General features: G+C 39.1%; 1 protein-coding gene across 7 annotated transcripts in view; it reads left to right on the top strand.

The window, feature by feature from the left end:
* The window catches only part of PPP3CA (protein phosphatase 3 catalytic subunit alpha), a 180,898-nt gene that overhangs the window by 58,969 nt on the left and 96,299 nt on the right, over positions 1-25,630 (top strand). For all 7 annotated transcript variants that reach the window (XM_085545279.1, XM_032444064.2, XM_032444063.2 and 4 more), the window contains exon 2: positions 18,396-18,596. In XM_085545279.1, coding sequence (XP_085401405.1) covers positions 18,396-18,596 — 201 coding nt within the window. The remainder of the gene's footprint in view (positions 1-18,395; positions 18,597-25,630) is intronic.

Here is a 25,630-nt window from a genome sequence, read left to right as displayed (position 1 = left end):
TTTGTTATGCATAAATCAATATTTTATAGAGCATTTACACCAAGGTGACTGCTGGGAAATAGTGTGTTGCCTGTTACTGCTGCAGGAGAGGTTACTTCTTGTTTCTGGATGTGATTTTATTTTGTTCCTTTGTCTTTTAAATTCCCTGTATCAGCTTGTTATTCAGAGAAACGCATGTGGCCCTGTCCAGCCCTTCCTTAGCAGAAGTATTTATTCTGTGTTTTGTGATTTGCCATTAGGATTTTACTAAACCAAATTTCTGAGTGCCGAGAGATGATGGAGAGGACATATTTCAGTTTCTGTGTTAAATGTCATTCTTTAAGTAGTCAGGTGGAGTTAAATGGCATTGATGGCATGCTGTGTTTCATAGTGCTGGGAAAGCAAAACAAAAACCAAATCACTGCTAGTTGCTCTAGCTGAGTGAACTGTTAATGTTTTACACAATACAGCTCTTCTACACAGCATAAAAAGTAACACGTTACTACTACTCCATAGATCTGGCCCTCTGCAAAGCAAACCCTTTGCACTTGTGCTAAAATGTCTATCTGTAACACAAATTAAATCCAACTTGTTTGCAAGCTGTGGTATGTGAAGTGACCGGTATTGTGGTTTTGGTATGTTCATCTTGTAGAACGGAGTCCTACGGATGAGAGCAAATTTGTAAATGCAAATGCAGCATGCATTGAAATTAAAAACATTTCAAGGTGAGATTGAGAAGAAGTGCTGTATGTAGAAACAAGTTCAGTTACTTTTTGTAGGACCTCTGCCGAGGCCATTCATTTGTGGTAGAAAGCATAATATGTTTTGTCTGCACGGGTGCATTATAAGATAAAACACAGTCCCTTGCATGGAAAAGATGGATATGTAATGTTTTTTTTTTTTGTTTTCTTTCCTTTCTTTGTGACCTGCAGAAAACCCTTAATCCATCCACTTAGTTGCATTTGTTGTGAGGAATTTGTTGCTCACTAGATTAGTCCAAGCCATTTTTTTGCTTTGAAAACAACTTAGTATGTAGCTTCCAGTCAGGAAATATTCTGGGATTCCATTTGAAAGGTTTAAGCAAGGGGGTGAAACTGACAAACAACTTCACTTGATTGACTGCTGCTGCTGAAGTTGATGTGTGTGAGTGTATCGGATCGTTTTGGCAGCATGAGGAGTAGGGAAATAATGAAAACAGAAGTTCGGTGCTGTTTCGTTTCTCCTGTCAGCCAGGGTTGTAAATTCAAGCAATGAGTGCAAGTTTAGAATTTGTGATTGAATTTAACAAATCTCCCTCTGTATCTGCCCCTGAGTGCTGTAGGCAGGGTGGATTCTGACATAAAATAGCACCCTAGGAAGTGTAAATGTAGGATACACCTCATTTTAGAAGTAAGGGTTCTGTAAGGCTGAGAGTTAAGGAGTTCTTTTCCCAGAGGAGTTAAACCAGAAGCCATTAAGTTTTGCCATTAAAGTTTTAAAGGTAGAATTTATCCTCTTAAATTTGCTATTAAGTAATTCTTTTAATATTTAAATATCTTTAAATTATTAGGACTATGACATGAATTTTAATGTTTTCAGATAATGGACCAAAAAAAAAAAAAGTAAAGGAAATCCACATACTGTGATTCTTTAATGCATCCTGTGGGACTCAGCTATGAAACAGTCCATAGTTTAACATGGAGTCCTTAGCAGTGTGCTAACTACCCTCCTGCTGTGGATTCTTTTTGCTTTTGAGTTGACAGATGTTCTGTGTGATCAAGTCCACAAAGGGTGTTTATAAGAGCAAGGCTTTGGGTTGTGGTGAGGGTTTTGTGTGTGGCCTGACGGCGGCTCAGGTGCAAAATAGCAACAATGCAGGAGTCAAAAGTTAATATTACTAAAAGTTAATATGATTATGATAGCCCATAAGGTTTAATTCCAACATGTTATATTCAACTAGCACGAGGAAGGATGGAATCAATAGCATATTAGCATCTGGGGGAGCAGGGGATAGTTTTTGACAAATCTTTTAGACCCGTGTTATTGCTTTTTGGATTCTACAATCAGACCAGCCTTTAGATTATCTCATTAGATTAACTCATCTCTAGAAAAAGAAAAATCTGAAAGTTATTCTGTAGAGACAGTATTTATCAACAGTTGGCAGCTGGTCAGACTCTGGAGTTCTCTGACTTACCTGAACCTGTATAAGAGATGACTTTTCTGCTGCTCTGGGAAATTCCCAGGGGAAACCTTGAACTCTGTTAACAAACATACAGAAAATGAAACATAAAAGATTTTGGTTTTTATGGGTAAACTCTGCTTAGTATAGATTAGTATCTTTGTTCTTAATGCTCTGATAATATTAAATTTAGGGGGGAAAAAAAGCCTTTGTGACATACAACTGTAATATACAATAAATACTTGCCTTTCACTTCAATTGACAGAATGGCAGGTTTTTCTACTCCTTATCAAGTTGCCAGGCAATTTGAGATTGCTTCATTTTGCAGAAAATGATGCAGTTGAAGTGCACTTAATTTAATCTCCTCTGTTTCACTGAGTATTTGATAAAAGATAATTGAAAATGCCTCAACTTGTGCTCTAAAAAGTTGTAGACAAATCAGACTTGAGATTGCTCTTTTTTTCTTGCTCCCTCCTAAAGGTCAGTAGGTCTTTGTAATGTGAACTGTGGTGGCAAAGTAAACCATTCGTGGACTCAATCCAGAGCTGGTGGAGCAGCCAGTTAAATGCACTCCTAAAATGTAGTTACTGCATTATGTGCTGCCTTGTAGCATAAATGTTGAATTAGCAATCAGTGCAAGCTACTGCTGGCTGTGAGTTGGCCAATAATTGATTTCTTATCTGGTGATTTCTAGATTTTTAGAGCAAATCTCCTTTTATTTGTTTATGAAAGTAGCTTGGAAAGGATGTGTGATGGGAACACATGCAGAACTGGGATTGTTTTTGCTACACGCTTCATAGATATTAGGTTGTTGGAAGATGGATCAGGATGCTGAGTCTGTAACGTGAGTTCTTTGTCTGTTGTCAGATAAGTCATTGCAATTGTCTTGATACTGCCAAGAGTGAAAAAGGCACCTCTTTCTGGAGATTGTTTTGTTAAAGCCTGTTCTTTAAAACTATTGAGGTAAGCAAAATGTTTATTAAAAACTGATGGATCAGGTGTGGACTATGAACAGAAAACTCAAAGAGATTAACAGAGTTTGAGGGAGATAAGGGAAGGAAAAAACTTTTAAGCACGTAGTGGCTGTAGTTAAACCTGTTTTGTAGTTTAAATGAATTCCTGAAACAGCTTGAGGTTGAAATGTCCTTTCTGCAATCTGTGCAATACTACTACTACAGTGAATTGCTCCAGGGAGCATTAACTGCAGTGTGTAATGCAGGGAATAATTCTGGGATTTCACTTAAAGACAAAGTGAAGTCCATTGCTGCATGACATAAGCCCTTGTCAATTCAAGTATTCATGAAAAAATATTCAGAAAGTAGTTCAGGTTCTGCTTAGAAACTTAAGAGAGTGTCCTGCTGAGCTGCTCTGCCTAGTGCTTTCCACAGGCCTTGTCAGGTCTGTGCTCAGCAATGCAAGCTGTGGAAAGGAGGTGTGCCTCTGGGATGAAATGACTCTTAATAGTAGCTTCATTTTGCGTGATCTATTGAGTGAAGGGATGACATAGTGTGATCAATATAGTTTATGAGAAACCTTTTCCAAGCATGTTGGAAAATTCTCCTGTACCATCATGTGGCAGGAAGCAGTTGGATGAGCTTCTGCCACTTCTTGTACCAGAGTATTTTATGAGCAGTCACCTTGATGAGTAAAGGGGTAACACAAGTAGCTTCTGCACGTGCTGTGGGAGGCATGTATGGTTCAGCACTCTAATTTCAGCTGGCTGTACTGGATTGTGCATTGTTTCCTTCAGTGGAAACCTCTTTATGGTTCTACAGGCTGTGGTGGAAGATCAGCTGTGGTAAAAACGAACCTAAACTGTCTGGAGCTGAAGTATGTATTGAACTTACTTGCCATACATATGTTTTTGAAGATGAAATAATTCTTGAATATATGTTTCTAGATAGGAAACCTATATAAAAACTGAGTCAGATGCCAAAAGACTGCCTGGCTAGTTCACAAGGAAATTATTTTAGCGAATATGGAAAAATGCTGTTGTGCCTTCACGCGTAACATGCTCTAGGGAAAAACAAAGTTGTTCCTAAGTCAGAGGTGGTTATTGATCTCAACTTACTCCTCATTCAGCTATTTGTTTATTTTGGATTATTTTATATCTCTAGTAATGTGTGTGGTGTGTTAACAATGACAACTGTCTTTTTTTCAGTGGTCATAACAGATATTCAGAACAGTTGCATTTACAAAGAAATAATGTAGACTCCCACAGAGACCTGCAGTTTAGTCAGGAGACCTAGTCAGTCTACTGAACTTAATATCTCTTGTGTTGCAAATAAGGAAAGACCATTAAAGAAGTGTGAAAGTGAATTTAAATATTGTTTCAGCTCTCCAGTCGCACTCCAGAGATACAATTAGCAGAATGGAATGGCTGGGATCTGCCGTCATCTCACTCATTTGTTTTGTCTTGGGAAATTTACTTAAAAAAAAAAAAAAAATAATAATAATAAAAACTAAGGTATTTAGTACCTTTTGGATTTCATTTTGGAAACCTTCTTAATAGGGCTAAGAGCTTTATGTTGGATCCAAAATTATTCCTTGGGGTGAAGAGGAGGGGAGCATCTGTCCCTTAGTTGAGTGCTTGCCTGTAGTGTATGACTGGGATTAGCTTGTTTGTACAGGCACTTCTGTGAAATGAAGGCCTGGGGAAGGCTTGCTTCCTCTCTAGGGTTTTCTGGTGACAAAAGAGGGCACTTTAGGCCTGGAGCTACCCATTGGCTGCCCAGAGAACATTAGATATTCTTCTGCTCTCTCCTGTCAAAGTAATATTCGTTGCTTGTGGAGATAATGACTTTCCTAAGATTCTCTTTGGACAGAGGCAAGGCCGTTGTATTTATTTGGGCGGAAAATGAAGGTAACCAGTACTGAAAAATTTCTTTCAGTATGCACTTGGGGTGCAACACCCTTTACTTATAAGGATCTGAAGGATCTAGATTGCCTGAGGTACTCCCAGCCCCAAGGTGCATTTCTGTTTACATCTTCCCTTGAAAACTTGTTCAAATGGAATAGGAATTTGTGGTGGTAATGTGCATTTGGGAGTTAGTGCTCAAACTTGTATTGATTGAAAGTTAATGCAGTTTAGCAGCCTTACAGCTATTCAGTGTGTTTGCTAGTTACGGACCTCAAACCTTTTGGTAGTATGTGAATTAGTGTGTTCATTGTCCTTCGGTTTCAACTGGAGTATCTCATTTGTGATGGTGAGACTGTGATGTATACTTCCTCCGAACTTGTACAAAATTGGTTTAATTTCATAGAGGTCTCTCAAACAAACTGCTTTGCTAAGAACTTCATTCTTTTCCAAGGAGAAAACCCTGGCAGCACTGACAGAGATAGTTTGAAGTGCTTGTGTTGTGAGTAAATACCAGACATCTGCAGGATCTAGAGTGGACCCTCAACTGAGAGATGTGGCAAACATTTTGCTCCTTATGTGATGTTATCACCTAGGCTAGTCTGGCTTGGGTCTGTACGCAGCAACGCAGCATTGTCTCAGACATTTTGCTGCATAGATCAAACTCCTTTTCCTACCTTTTTTCTCCTTTTTTTTTCCTTCCTACTACTGGTTCAGGCTGTGGATTATTTATTTATTTCCTCCCTGAGCATCTCTGATCTTCCTGCTGCCTCTCTTGTATGGGGCTGGAGATGTGCATAAAGCAATAACCAGTGAATCCTCTTGCATTTTGCCTTATTGTGCCTTTCATCTGTGGGCCTTTATTGTAGACTTAATGCAGAACCATTTTTCAATGTTAAAAATAACTGCAGTCTTGGAAAGATGCTTCTTTCATTTACTAGTAGCAGGAACTAGCCCCTTGGTATTTGAATAAAAGCACTAACAGCTCCACGTCCCACTTAAGTCAAAATTGTTTTTCTTGACTCAAGATGATATGCAGAAATGAAGTAATGTATCTAGCAAAACAGAACAGCACAGTGCTATCTCTTAGAAAAAAAAAAAGCAGTTGTATGTGCTGGGTCACTTATTGGCACTAAACTGTGGATATGGCTTGCTTCTCTAGGTTCTCTAGATTGCTTTGCATCGTCATGGTAATTATACAGTAGACTAGCAATATTATTTAGACCACTGGTACCAGTAGAATGATCTTCCTGCAGTCATTAATTTAAAAAAAGATATAATAGTCTTAAGAAACAAACGTCTTATCTTGATAACACAGTGAACTGATGATTTTGAGATATTAAGAAGCAGTGAAAATGCTTAGATTAGTTTGATTGTTTGCACTCCATTGGTGAATGGATTTGTTGTTAGTTCCACATCAAGAGCTCCCATGGCTTGACCTGACTTGAGATCTTGGCTAGGACGTGTGAGACCTACCTGCTGATTTTGTTTTTACTGTTCTCTTTGCGTAAATAGTATTAATTTTATATCTGCCTTAACATTCATGATTAATAACAATTTTTAGTAAATTAACGCACTGCAAACTTGACCTGCTACACCAATGACTGGCACAATTGTCTGTCTCTTCTCCTCTGAATCCCCTCAGTTTGTCCTGTGTCTGTACTTGCATCCCAAGTTAATTAAATCTGCTCAGTTTGAGGAGGAGTAAAATTTCCTGGGAAGGTGCACTAATACTCAGCTTATCTCTTCCTGGACTTAAAAACAATTTCCTTGGCTTCTCTTGATAGCTTACTGTTAGCAGAAATAAAGTCAGACTGCTGAGGACTGGAGAATGGTTGCTTGTGCAGGAGAAGAGCACTGCCCATGTTCCTGGCCTTAGAACAGATGAGGCCATTTTTTCCCCAGCAGCCACTGAATGTTAAATATGGCACAGTGCTTGGAGCAAAACTATAGTTTCTTCTCTACCTGCTGGCATATGTCTGCCTCGGTTTGCACTGTGCTGGGACCCCTTTTCCCCCATGTCACCTAGCACTTCTGAGTCATGTTTGGAAGGTGTTTTGGGCTCAGGGTGGGGAAGAGGACCTCCAGAACTCACGCTGGAACGCTTGACTGAAAGGTCCTGAGCATAGTTTGAAGAAATATGGGTCTGTTCTACTCCGAAGGACTTAAGGTGAGGGCTGTGGCCAGCAGGGCCTCCCTCTGCCTCACTGTCAGCAATTATGAGCCCCCTCCTCTCACTCTGTGGATGGAGTAATGGGCAAGTCAAGATTAAATTGTTTATATGTAGCAGCTGGGAATTAAGCACATCATTGCCTCATTCTATAATAAAGCTGTTTTTTGAAACTTGAATATTGTGCTTAAGAATGGGATGCTTTGGAGATTATTAGCAAAGTTATGAGTTTAGACAGATTTGTTTTTATCTGTTTATTACACTGCCATTGAGATTTGAGGGAAGATACGGCTTGCAAAAATGTAAAAGCAACTTTAGGGCAAAATAAAAGGAGGTTTTGTAATAAATATCCCGTTAAATACAGGGCTAGAGGCTTATGCTGGGGGCTTTCAAAGTGGCTGTGCTGCTGCCACTTATACTCAGATAAAACTCAGCTCAACAACAGCAGAAAAAGAAATAAGAAGAGCATTGAAGTACAGAGGCCTTGTCAACAAAAACTTTGTGTTATTTACATCCTACGTGTATTTTCCCAAATAGTTTGGTTTTTTTTAAAAACTAAAAGCAGCTTTTTACAGCAATCCGGGTTAATTGATGGAAATAAATATGAATGCTGAGAAGCACTTCTTTGGGGATGATTCCAAGAGAAAATTTCCTTGTTGACACGAAATGGTGTAACTGCCGGTAGAGCCAAGCCATGAAAACAGAACAAAAATACCAGGCCTGATTCATGGCCACATTACTTCAGATTAGTGCCAGTGTGACTCGATTTAGTTTGGTAAGTTTTATTTAGGCATCTAGAGCAGGCTGAACCCTGTTTCAAGGCTCATGGTATGATCTGCTAATGCTGGATTAGAAAGAACATTTGTTTAATGGAATTACAGTGGCATAATACAGTGATGAATGCGGTCCATAATCTTTAGCACTGATCTATGTGAACTGTAATAACATCACAAGAAAACTAGTTCCCGAGTGTGCTGGAGGAGGAGCAGGGAGTCATTGGGAATCAGTTCATGCAGCTTATTGGAACAATGTCAATTCCTTTTTGTCAGGAGTAGAAGGCACTACAGTGTACAGAGCTGGCAGAGGTCTAGTGTGCCCCTTACGCTCTGCTGGCACTCTTATGAAAATTATGTGCTGAATTCCACTAGTAAAGGTTCTCATAGATCTTGAATAGTATTTCTAATCGGGGTAATAGTTTGAACTAGCAAGCAATATTTCAGACAAAAGACAAAACAAATGGTGTTGAGCATGTGCAGAGATGATTAAAGTTCAGTTTCAGGAGCAGCCAGTCGTTTAAACAGTATTTATTTAGTATGACTTTGTGTAACGTGATTTCTGTGTCCTTCATTTCTAATCTAGGCTAAGCCAAAGCTTGCTCCAAAGGCTGTAAGTGTCCACCTATTAAACCACAAAGGGAGAAGGACTGATAGTTTTGTGTGTTGGTGCTTTTTTTCAAGTACATGACCTGGCCACTACCAAGAAAAGGTTGTAAGCAGATCAGTAATATTTGCAAATTGACACAAATTAGTTTTCATATATCATCAATTGTTTGTATTTAATGGCTATCAATTATGACTGAACAAGAATTCAGTTTCAGTGTAAATCTGAAGACTATGAGAAGTTCCTCATGAAGTGTGATCCAGTGTGACTGTATAGATAGATTTGCTTTATGCTGACTTAAAATTTCTGTCAAAGGCAAAAAATGCAACTAAAAAAAAGCAAAACCATTTCGGAGTAAATAATAATAATAAAAAAAATTCATCAACTGCTCTTTCCAAGTACTTTTAAAGATAAATTGGCTTCTTCTGCACAAAGTGCCAGACACATATTTATAGTCGTAAGCCTTTATTCTTTAATTTATATAGCTCTGGCCTTGTCTGATCTGGAAAGTGCTATTGTAGATCTGCTACTTTATGTATTTCTAATGAGTAGCAAAATATTAAATAAACCATTTTACCATTACAGATCAGCACGGTTTTTTAATTTAGTTCATACGGAGTAGCTCAGACATTAATGTTTTGTTTTCCACGTCCTGAAAGTTACTGGATTAGGTCAAGCATAGAAATTTGGTAGTGCTGTTTTTTTGTTGTTGGGTTCCACACCCCCCTTTTATTTTTCTGAGGCTTTTGGGAAGAGGAAGTAGATTTGTAGGCAAATCAGAACTTGAACAATTTACACTTAGCACCTGAAAGTGGCATTGGTCAGCGCTATCATCTTAGAGCCCAGAAGAAGCCAGGAGGTAAAGTACCAAGATCTGTTAGTGCTTCTATCCCTGTGCCTTTGCTTTAGAGGCCGCAGGCTATTTGAGCAAGGTGTTGATTGCTAAATACCAAAACATACAAATTTGGAATGTTGCAACATAAAGGTACATTTTTTAGGGATTACTTTGTAATGCCAGCAGGAAATTCCATTTCCTCTGCTTGGTAAATAGCTTCCTAGCTTTCTTATAGCAGCAACAGATGAGGTAGTGTTTGGTGTTCCAGGAGGTAAGTTCTATAGTATGACATTTAAGCAAAGCAATTTCTGTCCAAAACATTTAAGCCTACAAGTTATAAAATATGATATCTTAGACTATGAGCTGCTTTTAACTGCACTTCCTTATCTTACCTTCTTGGACCATTTTTAACACGTTTGTGGTTGACTGCAAGATATTACACATTCAGTCAGTTTTTGCATGCTGAAATTTCCGTGTAGTTCAGCCTTGTCCTGATGGAGCAGCTTTGGAAAGGAAAACACATTTGTATTTCTTCCCCTTTCCACGTCACAGCAGACCTTCACCTGACCAAACTTGGTTAGGTACCTTGTGATGCTAAAAAGCTGTGATGAGGAATCAAATCAATTTCAGTTTCTTGGTGAGGAACTGTCTGCAGCACTGCTTTTATTTATTTATTTTCGTATTTATACATAAATATTGCCAGATATAAGGATGAAATTTAGTGATGAAAAAGGATGAGCCAGAAATTCAGATTTAAAATGGTTCTACAACCTGTATTGACATCTGTAGGTTATTCAAGTCCAAGTATCTATACATTTTTTCCAATAGACTTAAATAATTTCAGTTATTACCCACATGCAATTGCTTCTTAATTACTACCAATCAGGAACAATGCTCAAGTCTTAGCACAGAAGTTATTTGTCACTCAGCTATCTTAGGTGATGGAGGAGTGTGCCTGATTCCTTATCTGAGTCTTGGAAGATCTTTGGTATTTTCCATTGTTACAGGTTTTGGTTTTTTTTTTCCCTCTGACTTTGTTTTCTCCAAATGAATTGTTCCTATAAAGGAATTCAAACTGTGGATAATTATTGTTCTCAGTTCCAAAAGCTAATAAAAACAAAGCTCAACAGTATGCAGTTGGAGGCCTGTGGAAAAACTTGGGTGTAACACACAAAGTAGAAAAACAAACTTTGCTGATGAGGCTTGGAAGCTACAATCACATTTTCCAGCTTTAACTGTATGTTTTGGTCCTAATTGGAAATGTTTCCTGTTAAACTTAATTTTTCCTTTCTCTTTTACTTTGTAGTTGCTTTTTGTCCATAAACTGAGGAAAGGAGGGAAGATTAAATGTCAAAAAAATATTCGTGTGTGATTTTGCCCATCGGGAAAGGAAATATTTTTGTAATATTTTACAGGATGGAGTGTTGCTTTGTGCTCTGTACAACTGTTAGAATTTGGGTTTTTTTCCAGTAGGTGACCAAAAGACACTCTGGTAATGCTGTTACTAAATAACTGCATAGCTTACAATTTCAAACAATTTTGTACAAAAAATTTTGTATTTCAAACAAACCCAAACTTCTTGGAATTAGGAGGCTTTTCTCCAAGGCAGTTGTTTTCAAGTGTGTCTCTGCCCCTCTCCCCTTTCCAACCCGCACTTTCTCCTGGGCCATCAGGGTGTTCTATGTGATGTGTATATACCTCTAGATGTTTTTTTTGTTCAAGTTTTCACATGGCTTTTTTCAAGATTTTTTAAATTGCTCATTAATAACAACTGGGGAGGCAAGATTAGAGAGAGACTGGAACTGTTACAAACTAAATGTAAAAGATCCTTCAACTAACAGTAATCCAAATTTATATTTGCTACTGGTATCAGAATTGGCCAGAGCAGTTGGGATGGATACACGTCAGTCAAGTCATCAGACTAAAATCAAACAACCGAGACAGTCTGGTGTATATCCCGGTCTTTGTGCACTTCATTACTCTTAGAATCACAGAATCACCAAGGTTGGAAAAGACCTAAAAGATCATCCAGTCCAACTGTTCACCTATTACCAATAGCTCCCACTAAACCATGTCCCTGACTTGAGCTCAGAGGAAGAATAATATGTTCCTGCTCTAACCTTTTTTAAGAACTTCTATACCCATACTCTTCTTCAGGACTGTTAAGGTTTCCTGTGGCGAATGTTAAGTATATCCAATTCTGTATTGGTAACTGGTGTTATTTTTGCTTTAGATTTGCTTCCTTAATAGTATTTCTTTGTAGTGACATCAACCGGAATACCTACTTACAGCTGTTCTTTTCAAATTACCTTGAGTTTCTAAGTACATTGTTTATGTTGGTTATATTGTTTTAAACAGTTGAAGCCAAGATTTGCTGTGTACTTCACTTATTGTTAGGGATTGTACATTCTGGAGGAGGCTGATCGCTTGTTGAAGAGACCAGACTAATTCTTGAAGTGGTTGGAAGGGGCAGTGCTGCAACCTTTAATTCTCTTTGCCTGGTAGCTCAAAGAATGGGCAACTTTGATGGAAAGGCTGTTAAGAATTCAGACCTGAAGACACTGCAAATAATCGCTTATCACCCGTTCAAATATTTCACTAGAAATGGTGGCATTGCAGCACTGTTCTTTGGGTTCCAAGTTAATGGGCACTTCTGGTCCTTACTGAAATGCTTGTCCAAACTGAGGCACCATCAATGCAAGATCATAAAACAGCTCTGGTGCAAAGTGCAGTCTCTGCTCTGCAGCTGCTAGGATTCAGGTTTCTCTTGTAAAGTAGCACCATGTGGGGGGAGAATTAATCATTCTTTTGCAACTTTAACACTCAAATCCTGCAAATGTGTTCTAGATAAGGGATTATTTTCTCATGTGTATTGCAAAAAAATTCCCACATCAGAGCTGCTTGTAGTATGCTTGGGCATTGGCTTAGGTAGGGCATTAGGTAATGTGTGCTGGCCAAAGGGGCTTGCATTGCCTGTTAGCGTGGCCAGCGGTTTGCTTTCACCCTGCTCTCAGGACATGCCACGTGGCTTTCTGGCCTCAGAGCTTTCACATCTTCTAACTGCAGGAGGATGAGTTGCTGAAGTGGTAGACATGAAGTAATGGTTGATGTTTCATTTGGAGTTCAGTTTTCTGCAGGTTAAAAAGTGCAGTTATTCAAAGTGTGGATCGAGGACGGAATGGCTTGACATAGCCCTTCCTTTTACAAACACCTTCCCAGCACAGCATTTGTGCACATCTGGGTGAGTTGCTCTGGGACCCTTCTGTCATTGCTGTTGTGTGTTTCTCTCTTGGGACTGAAGTGTCCACAGATGCTGAAAATGGTGAGCTAACTCCTCAGAGGTGAAATATTTGAAGAAGTGTCTCAGCTGCTCCTTTCTGTCCTTTTCCCCCCCCCTTATTCTGGCCTGAAGATACAAAGAAATGCTGCTAGCATGACTCATCAGACTGTTTTGTGAAGCAACTGCCTTTCCAGACTGTAGTACCTTTTGATGATGGTATCAGGGACTTGAACTGGGTAGCCACTTGAGCAGCAATTGAGCTGCCCTCTGTGGGTTTCGTAATAAGTTACATTTAAAGGACTCTGATCTTCAGTAAATACCCACCATTTTGACTCACTGATTGCCCATCCTGTTGATAATTATCAATTTTGAGCTGGAGGTATTATCACCTCTTCTCAGGTGGTTTGGTTTCCATGCTGCCAACTGAGACAGCTGTTTCACACACCTGCTAAACAGCTCTTCTCTTTCTATTTTACTTGTAATTTTGCTAAATGTGACCTTGGTTGGGCAGTGAGCTTGTCTGTTTCCTAACCTGATACACAAATACTGTTTCTCTAAGGTGACTTCATGTACCAACATCTGCTTCTTGATGGAATGTTCCTTGATGTGTTATTGACTAGCTGGCCCCTACTAACAGTCGCCTTTCTGTGAAGTAGTATTCCTTGTTCTGGGAGATGTATTTGATTGCATCTTCAAACAATGCATCTGTGCTGAGCTCTTCCAACTTTGCTGGAAGTGTTTCTTAGCCCTGGGTAGATTGATGCTTACTTTCAGTTGGTAATTGGTAAACCTCTTCATTTATTTCATAATACAGACATATTTTTCAGGTGTGAGTTTCTGTTATTATATCAGCACTTAGTTAATTCTGTCAAATTGTTTTCATGAAAATCTGATAAATGCATTTAGTAAAATAAATAAAGAAATAGGCCTCAAATCTATAACATATTGAAATAGCGGGCTACAGTTTAATATATTAGAGACAGGTTGCTAATTCCAGTGATGCATCAGAGTCACTAACAGTTTCCAGGTAGAGTTTGCATCACCCTTAATGAAACTAGCAAATGGAAAATGAAGCCTGAGAGTTCTTGTTTGGGAGCAGTGGAATATGAATACAGCTTTTTGCTTCATGGAGAAAATTATGGTTTGAGTTTTGCACTGTCATACAATTATTATTTTTTTTTAACCCGTTAGTGATGTATTTTATGCTCCATAATTAAAGTGGGCAACCCCTCACCCCCACAAAAAAAAAAAAAAAAAAACCACAAAAAAAAAATCCCAATTTGTATATGCAATGAATGCAATGGTACACATTTTTATGCTGTAAAGAAATTGTGTTTTCGAAATAATTCACTCTCCTGTTTGTTACTCTTTAAAATACCTGCTAAGAAAATGTGCAGTTTAAGAAAATATCAAAGGTTCCACTGGGTCTGAGTGGCGAATCTGTTGCCAGATAACTTGTATGTGGAGATAAAAACATCATCTAAATGCTGCCTGAGGAAATCTGTGGAAAAGGCTGTTTGTCATGTGATGGTTGTGTTCTCTTTCTGTATGTGTCAGTGTTAAAACAGATTTTGGCAGTGCTATTCCCCATCTCCCTGCTTTGGTGAGCTCTGTGCTGCCAGGAGGCTTCACCCTGTTCCTCTCAGCAGCGATCAGTGACAGTGACTCATTTTCTAGTTCCTATCTGTCGCCTGAAGTAAGCTGTGTTCTTGTAGGGGAAAAAAAATCATGATTCTTTCCATTTTGGTTCATAGTAACCCCATCAGCCAGGAATTCAGAGGCAACAGCGTAGGAATATAGTCAATCAGAAATGCAACTTTTTAACCTGGTGTTAATATTTGAACATTTTGATCTCTGTCTGCTTCTTTATGTAATGGTCTGAGTGACCACGAGCTAGCTAGCATGGATGTTGTTACTGTTCAGTAAGAACACCCAAGAATCTGCCCTGCATTGAACAGAGATATGAAGTGAGGGGTAGATTTGCAACGTCAGCCTACAAATGGTGTTTAGGTAACTATTCCAAATGGTATTGTCTTTTGAAAAAGCAATTTCGTTGGGATATCTGAGATGGCAGGGGAAAATGTTATGGATCCTGAGTCCAAAGACTGCGAGTAAGTAGATGGGGGGATGCTGCAGTGATCTGCCTTTTTTCTACATGTGTTCTAAGCATTGACCTGCTTAAGAGCATTTGCTCTCACCACCGTTGCAGTGTCAGTGTTTCTTGTAGTGCAGAACTGCAAATTGCCGTGAGGCAGATGCAATGCACTGTAGTGTTGTGATGATGGTAGTTACTGGTGTGTTTCACTTACTGATGAAGAGGAAAGCATTGACTTATTTTCTCTAGAGAAATATGCCATGATCTAGGCATAGTTACGTATAGACACGCAGCATTAGTTATGTGAAATTACAAGGCAAGTGTTGCAGAGGGGAGATGAAATGCAAGGAACCTGAATACTGATAGGAGGGGCAGCCTCCTCAGAGAGTATTAATGCAGTGTACAGCTTGGTTTGTAAATGAATAATATATAAACAAAACAATGCTTTCTTTGCCACAAGCTTGTATTTTATTTATGTGTGCACACATGTTCAGCACTAATTAAGCATGGCTCATTATGCTTTATTTATTTGTACTGGAGAGGCTGCTTAATATTTGAGCGCGGTGGTAACGAGGTCTGACCTTTCATCAGCTGTGTTAGCAGTGAGGTGGGTTCTGCAGGAATCTGAAGAGCGCTGACAGAGCAGGTTGCACTTATTCTCCATTTGCTGGAACGTGGTGTGCATGCACATGTTATGGTACCTCCTGTTTCTGTGTTCAAGGTTCTGCCCCCAGAAGGATTGCAGACTGCCACCTTAGTCACAGCGGTGCGGTGAGGGTCTGGGTGCTGCAGCCCTCCCTTGTGCTTCCCTGCGGGCTCTACCTCCAGACCTCCCTCCTGCTCACACGCAGCCTGCAGCACTGCTGTTCCTAGACCCCACAGAATCCTAACGTTTAGCAGAGAATTATACAGGACCTAGAATATTTTGTTTCACAAACATTAAAAATGCAGGTCATTTTTAAAAGGAGGAGGGGAAATGTTGGAATGTTGTTTTCTGTTTCACCTATTTGCTGTTTTTTTTCCTCTGCTCCTCCTCACCGTACACGCTGTGGACACAGTTGCTGTCTGTTTAGGCTCTCGGTTTTATTTCTGACAAAAGCAATAACACTAGGAGAGAAGTAGTTGCGTCGCACGCACTAAGTAGCAGGTGTGGAGAAGTGGATGGGTGCCGTGTATTCAGAGAGTAACATTGCTATGTAAAGCAGTGGAAACTGAATGTTTGTTATACTTATAAAAGGCTTCTGGTTGACTGTGGCATTTGCTGGTGATTCCAGCAATGAATTCCACATGAACGCGGCCATTTCTTATGTTGGTCTGTGGAAGCGCTCTGCATGTGTATATACAAAATTAATATTCTCATAATGGAAGATGCAATTTGTGCTTTATTCAGTTGCTCATGTTTGTGCTAATTAATCATTAATCATCTGCTATTGGAACAGTATCTTTTTTTCTTTAATTAGCCTCTGGTACATGTTTCTGAAATCTGCCTGCAGAGCTCTTCCAGTGCTGCAGCGTGTGCCATATTTTTCTGTTAATCAGAAGGAACATCTTAGAGCTGTTTTTGTTTGTGTGCTTGCTTGCTGTTTGTTTTGCTCTCCATCTTTATAAATGCAAAAAATCTCCCCCTGGCATATGTTCCTGTATGGCAGTTACCTGTAAGAAGCACTGTGCTGCAGAGGTTTTCATACCACAGTACTTGAGGGGAAAAAGAGAGGCTGCTTTCATCACAAAGCAATGCAATCTCATGCTGGTATTTCTTCTTGCCATGTGGACTGGAGTTAAGTAACAGCTTTTCCTCCTCCTTTCCACGCTTAGGAAGGAGGAAGGGTCTTTTTATGTATTTATACAGGCTTGTAGAACCGTTATCTCCCTCACCTTCCTCTTCCTTGCGGTGATTTGTTTATTTTTCCTGGTGTTGTAATAAGGAGTTGTTCATAGCACATGCATGCAGTTATTTTTTCTCGAGGAATTGAGGCCTGCTGTGGATCTACTGGAAAGATGCACAAAGCATATAACCCACTGGTTTTTGTGACCCTCGTGGGCTTGACTTAACCACAGCAACTGAAAAAAGCAAAACAAGGCTTTGGTTTTCACCAATTTACCACTTATCACAGGAGTATCGGTCAGAGCATAAAGCTGATTTAAGTCGGTTTGGGAGTTCATGTGGATTGAGTGAGAAAACTGTAACAGATGTGTGTGATGGCATTCTGAATCCCAGGTGTTGCATTTTAACTTCCTTGTGGCTGTAGCTGTCTCTGTGCCCCGGAATCCAGGTGGACTCAGAGACTTGACAGACTTTCACCTCTTACCCCATTTTGTTTCACTTCTCAGTCTCCATTTTCAGTGCATTCATAGGCACGTACCCATTAGTCCACACCAGAGTGTTTTGATGAATGTAATGATGGAGTTATAGCAGCAAAAAAAACCCAAAAACCAAAACAACAGTTGAATCAAAGAAATGAGAGCAGTTTCTGAAGATGTTAATGTTTAAATTATCTGTGTCAAACAGCTGCACAAAATGCAATTGTTTATTATCTGCTCTGTTACTTCTGGTAGTGCAGCTGAAGGGTTCTTGGATTAATCTTCCAAAGATGTGTGCAATTTTGTGGGCAAAGTGCAGAGATCATTAAATGTAAAGCAAATTGGAACCAGCAGACATATTGATTTGCTGTGCTGAGTTTTGCTTCCCATACCGTACCGGAGCTCACGGTGAGGCGCTCAGCAGGGAACAAGGGGCAAGGTTGTGCTGGGAATGCAGCAATCTCCTCTCCCTGCTCCAGGCTCCCCTATAATAACCCCCTGCAGCTGGGCATAGCTTGGTACAATTACCCTGCAGCTGTCTAGGCAGGCCATGCCTGATGTGGCTCTGATGGAAGAGCAAGGGAAAGGGGGTTAAGCTGGGATAATGCTCCTAGCCTCATCCTTGCAGCTGACAGCAACAACTCCAGCCTTTTCTGCTCCTATTGGCTTTCGGAAAGGGGATGCCTGAGCATCTGAGAGTTGCTGCAATACCGAGGTCGGTGTGAGTGCAGTACATGGATTACTGGTCCATGGCACATCACCAGTTTATTAATTAGTGTTGAACTCCATTCTGAAGCAGCTTTGCTAGAATGTGGCTGGCTTCACACTCAGGGATGCATTGGAGGTGGTTGAATGTATCAGATGTGATGGGAAGAAGACATCTTCCACCATCACCCAAATCATTAGAGAGATCTTTCTTGGACTTGAGCATTTTAACTGGAGTGTATCTATGCATGTCCATACATATAAATTAAATATTGCGCTGCTTTTTGTATTTTATATAAATGCTTTGCAGTGCTGCTACAGTATTCCCTGTTCTACTCCCTTTTTTCCCTGATATTTCCATATGTTTTTAGGTTCATTCGCACGCCTGCCTGTAAACTTGGCCTAAATCTTCCTGTCAATTTTCTAATAAATATGAAATAGCTGTTCTTATGTGCATGGATAACTTAGCTTCAGTGATGTCTTCATTTAAGGATAATTTAAGCCCCAAGTTATAAGAGGTAGTAGGAAATTCATGCTAATACAGTTTGGCAGCAGAGATGACTTTGAAATGTGTGATGATCTGTAATAGAGACTTTACTGTAAAAACTGATCAGATTTTTTTCTTTTCCATACAGCTGTCCCATTTCCTCCAAGTCACCGGCTCACAGCTAAGGAAGTGTTTGATAATGATGGCAAGCCACGTGTGGATATCTTAAAGGCACACCTTATGAAAGAAGGGAGACTGGAAGAAAGCGTCGCATTGAGAATAATAACAGAGGGAGCTTCAATTCTTCGTCAAGAAAAAAATTTGCTGGACATAGATGCACCAGTCACAGGTTAGTGCAGATTTACAATGGTGGAGATGTGGCGGTTGTTATTATGGGACATGTTAAATAATTTGCTAGTGTATGTAGCTTCTAAAGGAAACTTGAAATTCATTCCTTCTCTCTATATGAGAAGATTAGAAGAATTTGCTTAAACTTGAAAAAGGTATCTGGCCTTTTGCACCAGGAATTACATCCATAGTTTTTTAGATGTCTTTTGCTTTTTAGCACTATTCAGATGTGGCTTCACTCTGTAATAACAACAGTGTTAGGATGAAGGGAAATTCCAGTTAATGGTTGAGAGAAATGAGTACAGCAAAAAAAAAACAAAAAAAAAACCAGCACAGTCCTTGTTTGTGTTGCCTGGGGCTGCAGTCAGAGTCATGCTGATTGCAGAACCCATTGTGCCCTTGGCTATCAGATACTACCACCCACTCATTAATCTTCAGGAAATGCCTTCTATTTTGAATTTCCGTCTCTGTCTCCTGCCTCGACTACTTTCTGAATACATGAGTGCATTTCTTGCTCTAATGCACCTCCTCCCCTGTTTTGTTGCTGTTATCAGAAATGAACGCATTTTTGGCAAGAGATCTCTGACAAAGAAAGTTGGTTGAAGGGAAAAAGATAACTAATTCTAGTGAGCTTAAGCTATGAAACCAGACCATTAAACTTGGTTTAAGAAGGCAGGTCTTCTTGTAACTTTTGTTCCTGAGGAGCCCTGACTAGAAATTAAATAAATAGTTTATTCTATCCTTCCTAACCTGGAAGGGATAAGTCTTTGTTATCAGCACTGGTAACATGAACAATGAAACTGTGTCAGAATAGCAAACCCTTCATTTTTAGGAAAACTCTGAAGTCAAAGAGCATAATGTCTGACTAAACTGGTACACAAGTTAGTGCCTATAAATTTTGAAATGACATCCAAATAATGGATTCTGAGGTGACCTGGAGAGGTAACGAGTATAATCTCTTATGTAATAATTAGCTTGTCACGCTGCCTTACTACCCTGATGGAAAAGATGTCAATCATGTTGCAGCTCAAGGCAAAATAAAGGAAACAGAATGAATGAATTAAAGAATCCCCTGAGTATACTGAGAATAGCGTTCTGCAGACATTTTCTTTGAAGGGATAATACAGGCTGTTCAACTCGTTAAATGGAAGAAGTTGTGGGGATACGGTACCATTAGAATCATAGAATTGTTAAGGTTGGAAAAGGCCACTAAGATTATCTAGTCCAACCATCAACCCATCACCACCATGTCCTCTGAACTGTGTTCCTAGGTGACATATCTACCCATTTCTTGAAATCCTTTAGGGGCAATGACTCTACCACCTCTCTGGGCAGCTTGTTCCATTACCTCATCGCTCTTCTGAGAATAAATTTTTCCTAATATCCAATCTGAACCTTCTCTGGAGCAATGTAAAGCTATTACCTCTCAGGACATAACTGAGTGGCAGACATGGAGAAATTTTTCCTCCTTGTGGACTTTTTAATCTACTGAAAGGCATAATCTGTATGAGGATAGGTGTCAGCCGTATCCTGACTGATTTCCTAAGTCTAAATTTAATGTCCTCTGTTGTTAAAATTGTTTTATTTCCTAAATGCTTTTGACGGTGTCTGAATTGTTTGCAGTTGTATCTGAGCAATTAATCTCCTGAAGGTTACCCTGTTGTATATCACTGCTATAATTTAAGTCTTTGATTCTTTCTTTCAGTTGAGCCTACGTCTTGCTTTGTTCTTGCTTTTAAAATTATTACCCTGCAGTGCTTGTGATACTGCAGTGTTCCTTGGGGTGGCTGATAGGTATTGTCTTTTAAAGTGGTGTAGGAAGATTGGACTCCTCATGCTTCTTGGTGGAGTAGCTGAGAAGTGGCTAATGTTCTGTCTGAACTAACATGAAAGAGTTATAAAGATAATCATAAAAAAAAAAAAGAAAAGAAAAAAAGAAAATAGAATTGTGAAGGGTGATTGGAAATGTTTGTGAGATTCTTTGTGGACCTGACAATTAGTTTTGTATGAGGAGCATAACAGCTGGTGACTGGAAGAAGGGGACTGTTAGTCGACCAATGATTTAGTAGATTTTCAAGGTATGCAGACAATACAGAAGTAACTATGGAATGGAGGACAGCTCTTTTCAAACAGTACAGAACAGAAAAATAAACACAATCACTGAACAGTGGAGAAGAAAATAAATGTTATATGTGCCAAAAGCAGTCTTGTTGAAGAATGGCAGACATTAATTGTTAATATGGGAACCTCTGTGGGAGGAGATGCATTCATCTTTTAGAAACATATCCTTGTAGCCAGTTAACGAGATGGTGATCGTCAAAAAAGATAGAGTGACTGTTCAAGTATGATTATTGTGCACTGCTATAATCAGTTATTTCTTCTTAAAAAAATTGGAAATGATTTCATTTCTTTTAGCCATATGTAGCAGTCCTTTAGTTTGAACATCCCTCATTATGCAGCTTCTTTTTTGTTTATTTTGAGGGGTGAAATATTTGCCCTCTGAGGAAAAAAATTATCTGTTTATAAGCAGTCACATGCAATAAAGTGGATACGTAGTCACATGCAATATTGTGGGTACCCTGACTTGAGGGAAAAGATAGCTGGTTCTGGAAGGAGATTTTAATATGCAATGCATAATTATTACTTTTTATTTTTATAAAACTTATTCTGGTTCTGTGGTTAGCTGGAAGTACTAATATGACTGTCAGTTTGAGTTTTGATTTTGAATTTGGCGAAGCCATATAATTTTTCAAATGCTTTTGAGTATTTCATCGGAAACCTTAGCTGAAGTTCATTCAGTTTGCTATGCGTGAACTGTGTATGTAGGCTACAGTGCTGACTTATAACGAAGGCAAACTGTCCTAAAGTTGTTATTCAGAGCTGCTGTTTGCTAGGTATGAGTCTGATCAGAGCCTGAACTACGAAGAGTCCATTCTATAAGAGACCTCTTGTACCTGGGGAGTGTTATGGCAACTTTGTCTTGACTGGCAAATATCAGTTCAGAAGAATGGAGAGAATAGTCCTGTCTGCCTTCATCCATAAGAAACTGAGCAGGGAGCAGAGGGATGAGGATGCTGCCACCCTCCATGGCTCAGCTGTTTCTGAATTCATGTACTTGATGTTCTCTTTGAGGCATATGTTTTTCATCTTAAGCTCATGGGTTTAATGAGCTTGATCTAGCACTAGACTACATCTGTTCAGTGTTCAGATGAAAGATATTTGAATGGCAGCCTTAGAATTTCTAATCCTATTTTGTGTACTTAGCAGTATAATGATACATGGAGAAATTGGCTCATTTTTAATAGTTGTTTTTTGGTTTTTGTTTTTTTAAAGCTAAGGAAATGCATCTTTGAACCTCATTGATGGCAATATTTACTAAAGTCACACTCCAAAGAACAGCTGGGAGTGCCAGATTTAGGATTGTCTGGTTAGTTTTATATGGCCTTATTATATGGACTCATTATTATGTAGAGTGACTCCAGGCAAGTGACTTAACCAGTCCTTTGAAGGACAACTCATTACATGCTTGTTTTAATGGGGCCTCACTTGCAGATCCAAAATCTACTGAATGCTCTCAAGTGCATGCCAAGAATGTGTTCCTTTGACTTGGGTACACAGGTAGCATTCTTTGTACATGGTTATATATGTATTGTATATTTCTGTGTATTCTCTGTAAGACAGTAATCTCTTTGGATTTTTAATGTGTTCAGTAAGAAAAATAATCACAGGTAAAGCCTTTGATGGGAATGTTGCTTTGCATCTGCAGAAGTGTTAAACTGATGCTCTGGCTTGAGTGCATTGTGAAAGACAGCAAATCACTCATCTTTTGAGGTGAGGAGGTACTGTTAATGCTGAGTGGTGTGAGCAAGCTGACCATGCTGTTTTCAGAGTAAGATTTATAAAAGTTTTGTAATGAAAGCGTATTTTGTGCAAGTTAACACAACTTGAGAGTTCCTCACTGCTTAACTGTGGTTCATTCAATTTGCTGTGTGGAAAAGGCAGGAAGTAGCTATATGATTAAAACAGGAGAGGCTGCACTTGAAACCCTAGTTTGGTCCCATCCTAAATATGTAGCTCTTATTTTTGCAAATGCGTATTGTTCACTTCAATTACTAAGTGTATGATTTGTTGATCTGAATTGGCCTCTCTTTGCAGGTCTTTTTTTCAGACCATCCAGCCCACTTTTGGAAAATAATATGTTGTTGTTTTCCTACATCTGCAAAAAAATGAAGCTACAAAAGGTTAAACAGTGTTATTAATCCGGAGGGAATGGAATAAAATAGAATATGAAGGCCCCACTGCAGAATTTAATTTCCACAGGAAAATAACTGATGACAACAGCCAGTTTCTGCCTTTGAAGCTGGATCAAATTTTGAAATTGACCCAGTTTTGAGCATAGCACTTGAAGACCTTCCAAGCTTAACATTTCTGTAAATTGAATTTATACTTTGTAATTGAGTAAGTCAACTGGGAGAGTCGACGTAGAACTTAGTGGTATATTTCTTTAATATCTATTATTGTGCATCTTTACTTTTACCTCTTTGGTTGTTTCTTGAGGATATTGTTTTCATTCAGTATCTGTGAAACTAATGTCATTAATATAATGCATCTCTTGCACACACGATTGCACAAATGAATAACCTGGGGAGGCGTGTTGGGGTTTTTAAGGTAAGACTATTTTTTCTGTTGATATCTATTTCAAAAATAATGATTCTGTGCTATTTTTTGTGTGCCCCGGTGGCGCAGTGGTAGGAATGCCGTGTTGCAACACCAGAGGCCCGGGTTCGAATCCCCTGTGGCGCAAGTGGTAGAAGTGCCGCTCTGCACAGAGGCTCGAATCCCGGGGGTTGGACTCGATGATCTCTAAGGTCCCTTCCAACCTGCACGAGACTATGATACTATGAGATTTTTCCCTGTAACACACAGCATCTCTCATTTTGTGCACTTAATGTGCATTCCTCCTGGTTAGTCTGCCTGTTGTTACTGGTGAAAGTTTCCTGTAATGAACTAAGAACATGCAAATCTAAGTCACATGCTTCTTTATAAGCCTGTGCATTTTTGCATATAGTGCTTACCTGCATCCCATGCACATTGCACAGGCAACTGCCCATGTACAGGTGATCTCAGTTCTGTTTGTGAAAGCCATCACCAGGAGTAGCAGTGACAGCAGTTTCTGACATGGTGAAAGTAGCCAGGCGCTGTGTAGGCATGGGGTATGGTATCATCTGTCACTCCTTCAATTTGAAGTAACTGTAAAATAGGTACAGCAAATATACACTGTTGTTCTAAGCTTTCATGTCCTTTGTTGAGAATTCCCTTGCAATGTGCTATCCTGTATGCTAGGCTTTCTGAATTGATGGATGCATACGGCTTGGTATGTGATGAGAACAGAGCATCATGTGAAGGCAGAATAAAAGTCTATTGTTGCAGTGTTTCATTTTTTTATAAAAAGAAACAGAAATTGTCCCAATCTCTGAAGGTTCTGTTCTTTGGCCATATTGTTTCCTCTCCTGGTCCTAGCACATTGTAGTGAGGATGCAGAGTTTTTTCAGTTTGAACCCCAAATTAATGGGTCTGGGGGAGGTTGTAGGAATCTTGAGAGTAGTCCATGCGGAAGTAATCGGGGCAGTTCTGGTGGTCTTCAGAAACCTTTGGTGCAGTGTAGGTTTGTAAAAAGTACAAAGGGAGAGCCCTTTCCTGCCAGCACGTGCCTGTCAGATCTTTGAGACTTCCAGATGCTTCCTGGGGTCATTGTTCCATGGCATGGTAGAACCTCCTGGGCATGAGCCTTTCCTCATGTTCTGTGTACGTTTGTTCTTTGCCTTTGTTTTTTCATTGGTAGCATCAGGTAACATCGGTAAGTATAAATTCTGCTCAAATTAGAACTTTGTGAGCATCAAGAGCTTCTAGCTAAAGTGATCAATGCTAAGGCAAGTTAACGAAACTACCTTTATGCCCACATTATAGTAAAAAGGTAATAATGTTTAAAATTACATCAGACTGTAGCACGCATCTAAATGACTTGATGGAAGTGAAGAGTCAAACTAAAACTCCAACATTTTCTTTTTTGTTTTTATTTTTTAACTTTTGAAGAATCTTGCGATAGAATTCCAGCATGGAGAGTAAACAAGATTGCTTATTGGGGGTCTAAAAGTGATGCAAAGTGTATCTATATTAACACATCAAAGTATGTCTGAAATTAACATTTCTGTGGAAGCAATTCTAGTTAAAACTTCTCTATTTCGCAGTTCAGTGATTTAATCTACACTTGAAACCTAATGTACCAAAATTACTGTTGAGGAAACTATTGAATTTCTAGGACACTGTCGTAAGTAGAATATTCATTTGTCTTGAAGAAAGTATTTATATTACCATATTTAAGACTGCAGCTCAGGTAGCTGAGTGACTTCAGACTTCAAGCCTAAGTACTTCAATGCGAGTCTGAAGTCTGGCTGCCTGCTGCTTCTGAGTTGTCAACAAGAAGAATTCTTATTTTCTAATCTTTCCCATAATAAATTCATTTAAATTGTCTTTAAATAATACCTGTAAGGTTGTTCTGTAAATATGTGATGGCATTTACACTCAGAACAGGGTCATGAGGTATCATATGATGCTCTTTACTGTATCTCAGCCAGGTATTGTTGTCTTCCAGTTGTGAGCCTCTTCAGCTGGTTTAAATATATTTGCTTGTCATTCTGAAAACGTGCTAACGTTTTGTTCATAATAGCATTAAAATGCATGTGATTTTCAAACGCTCCTTGTATAACTGCAGCAGTTTCTGTATTGTACAAAATGCCTGTTGTGTTTGGGGACCAGTAAAACACAAGAACCTGACACACTGCAGTAAATTGTTCTTCCTTCCAGAAGTAGTTACTTCCCGTTTATTCTCTTTAACATAATAAAAAAATTAAATAAATAACTTTGACTACGGTGAGGTAAATGTTTGTTTGAAACAAACTCTTATTTGTTTTTGCCTCAAATATCAAGTCTAGATATTGTGTGCATAAATACAGCATTTCAGCAATGCAGAAAGTC

The sequence above is a fragment of the Coturnix japonica genome, chromosome 4 (assembly GCF_054131305.1).
Source record: "Coturnix japonica strain WE chromosome 4, WE-NBRP24, whole genome shotgun sequence".
Lineage (NCBI taxonomy): Eukaryota > Metazoa > Chordata > Aves > Galliformes > Phasianidae > Coturnix > Coturnix japonica.
The sequence above is the reverse complement of the archived record's forward strand: the minus strand, read 5'-3'. Positions and strand labels throughout refer to the sequence as shown.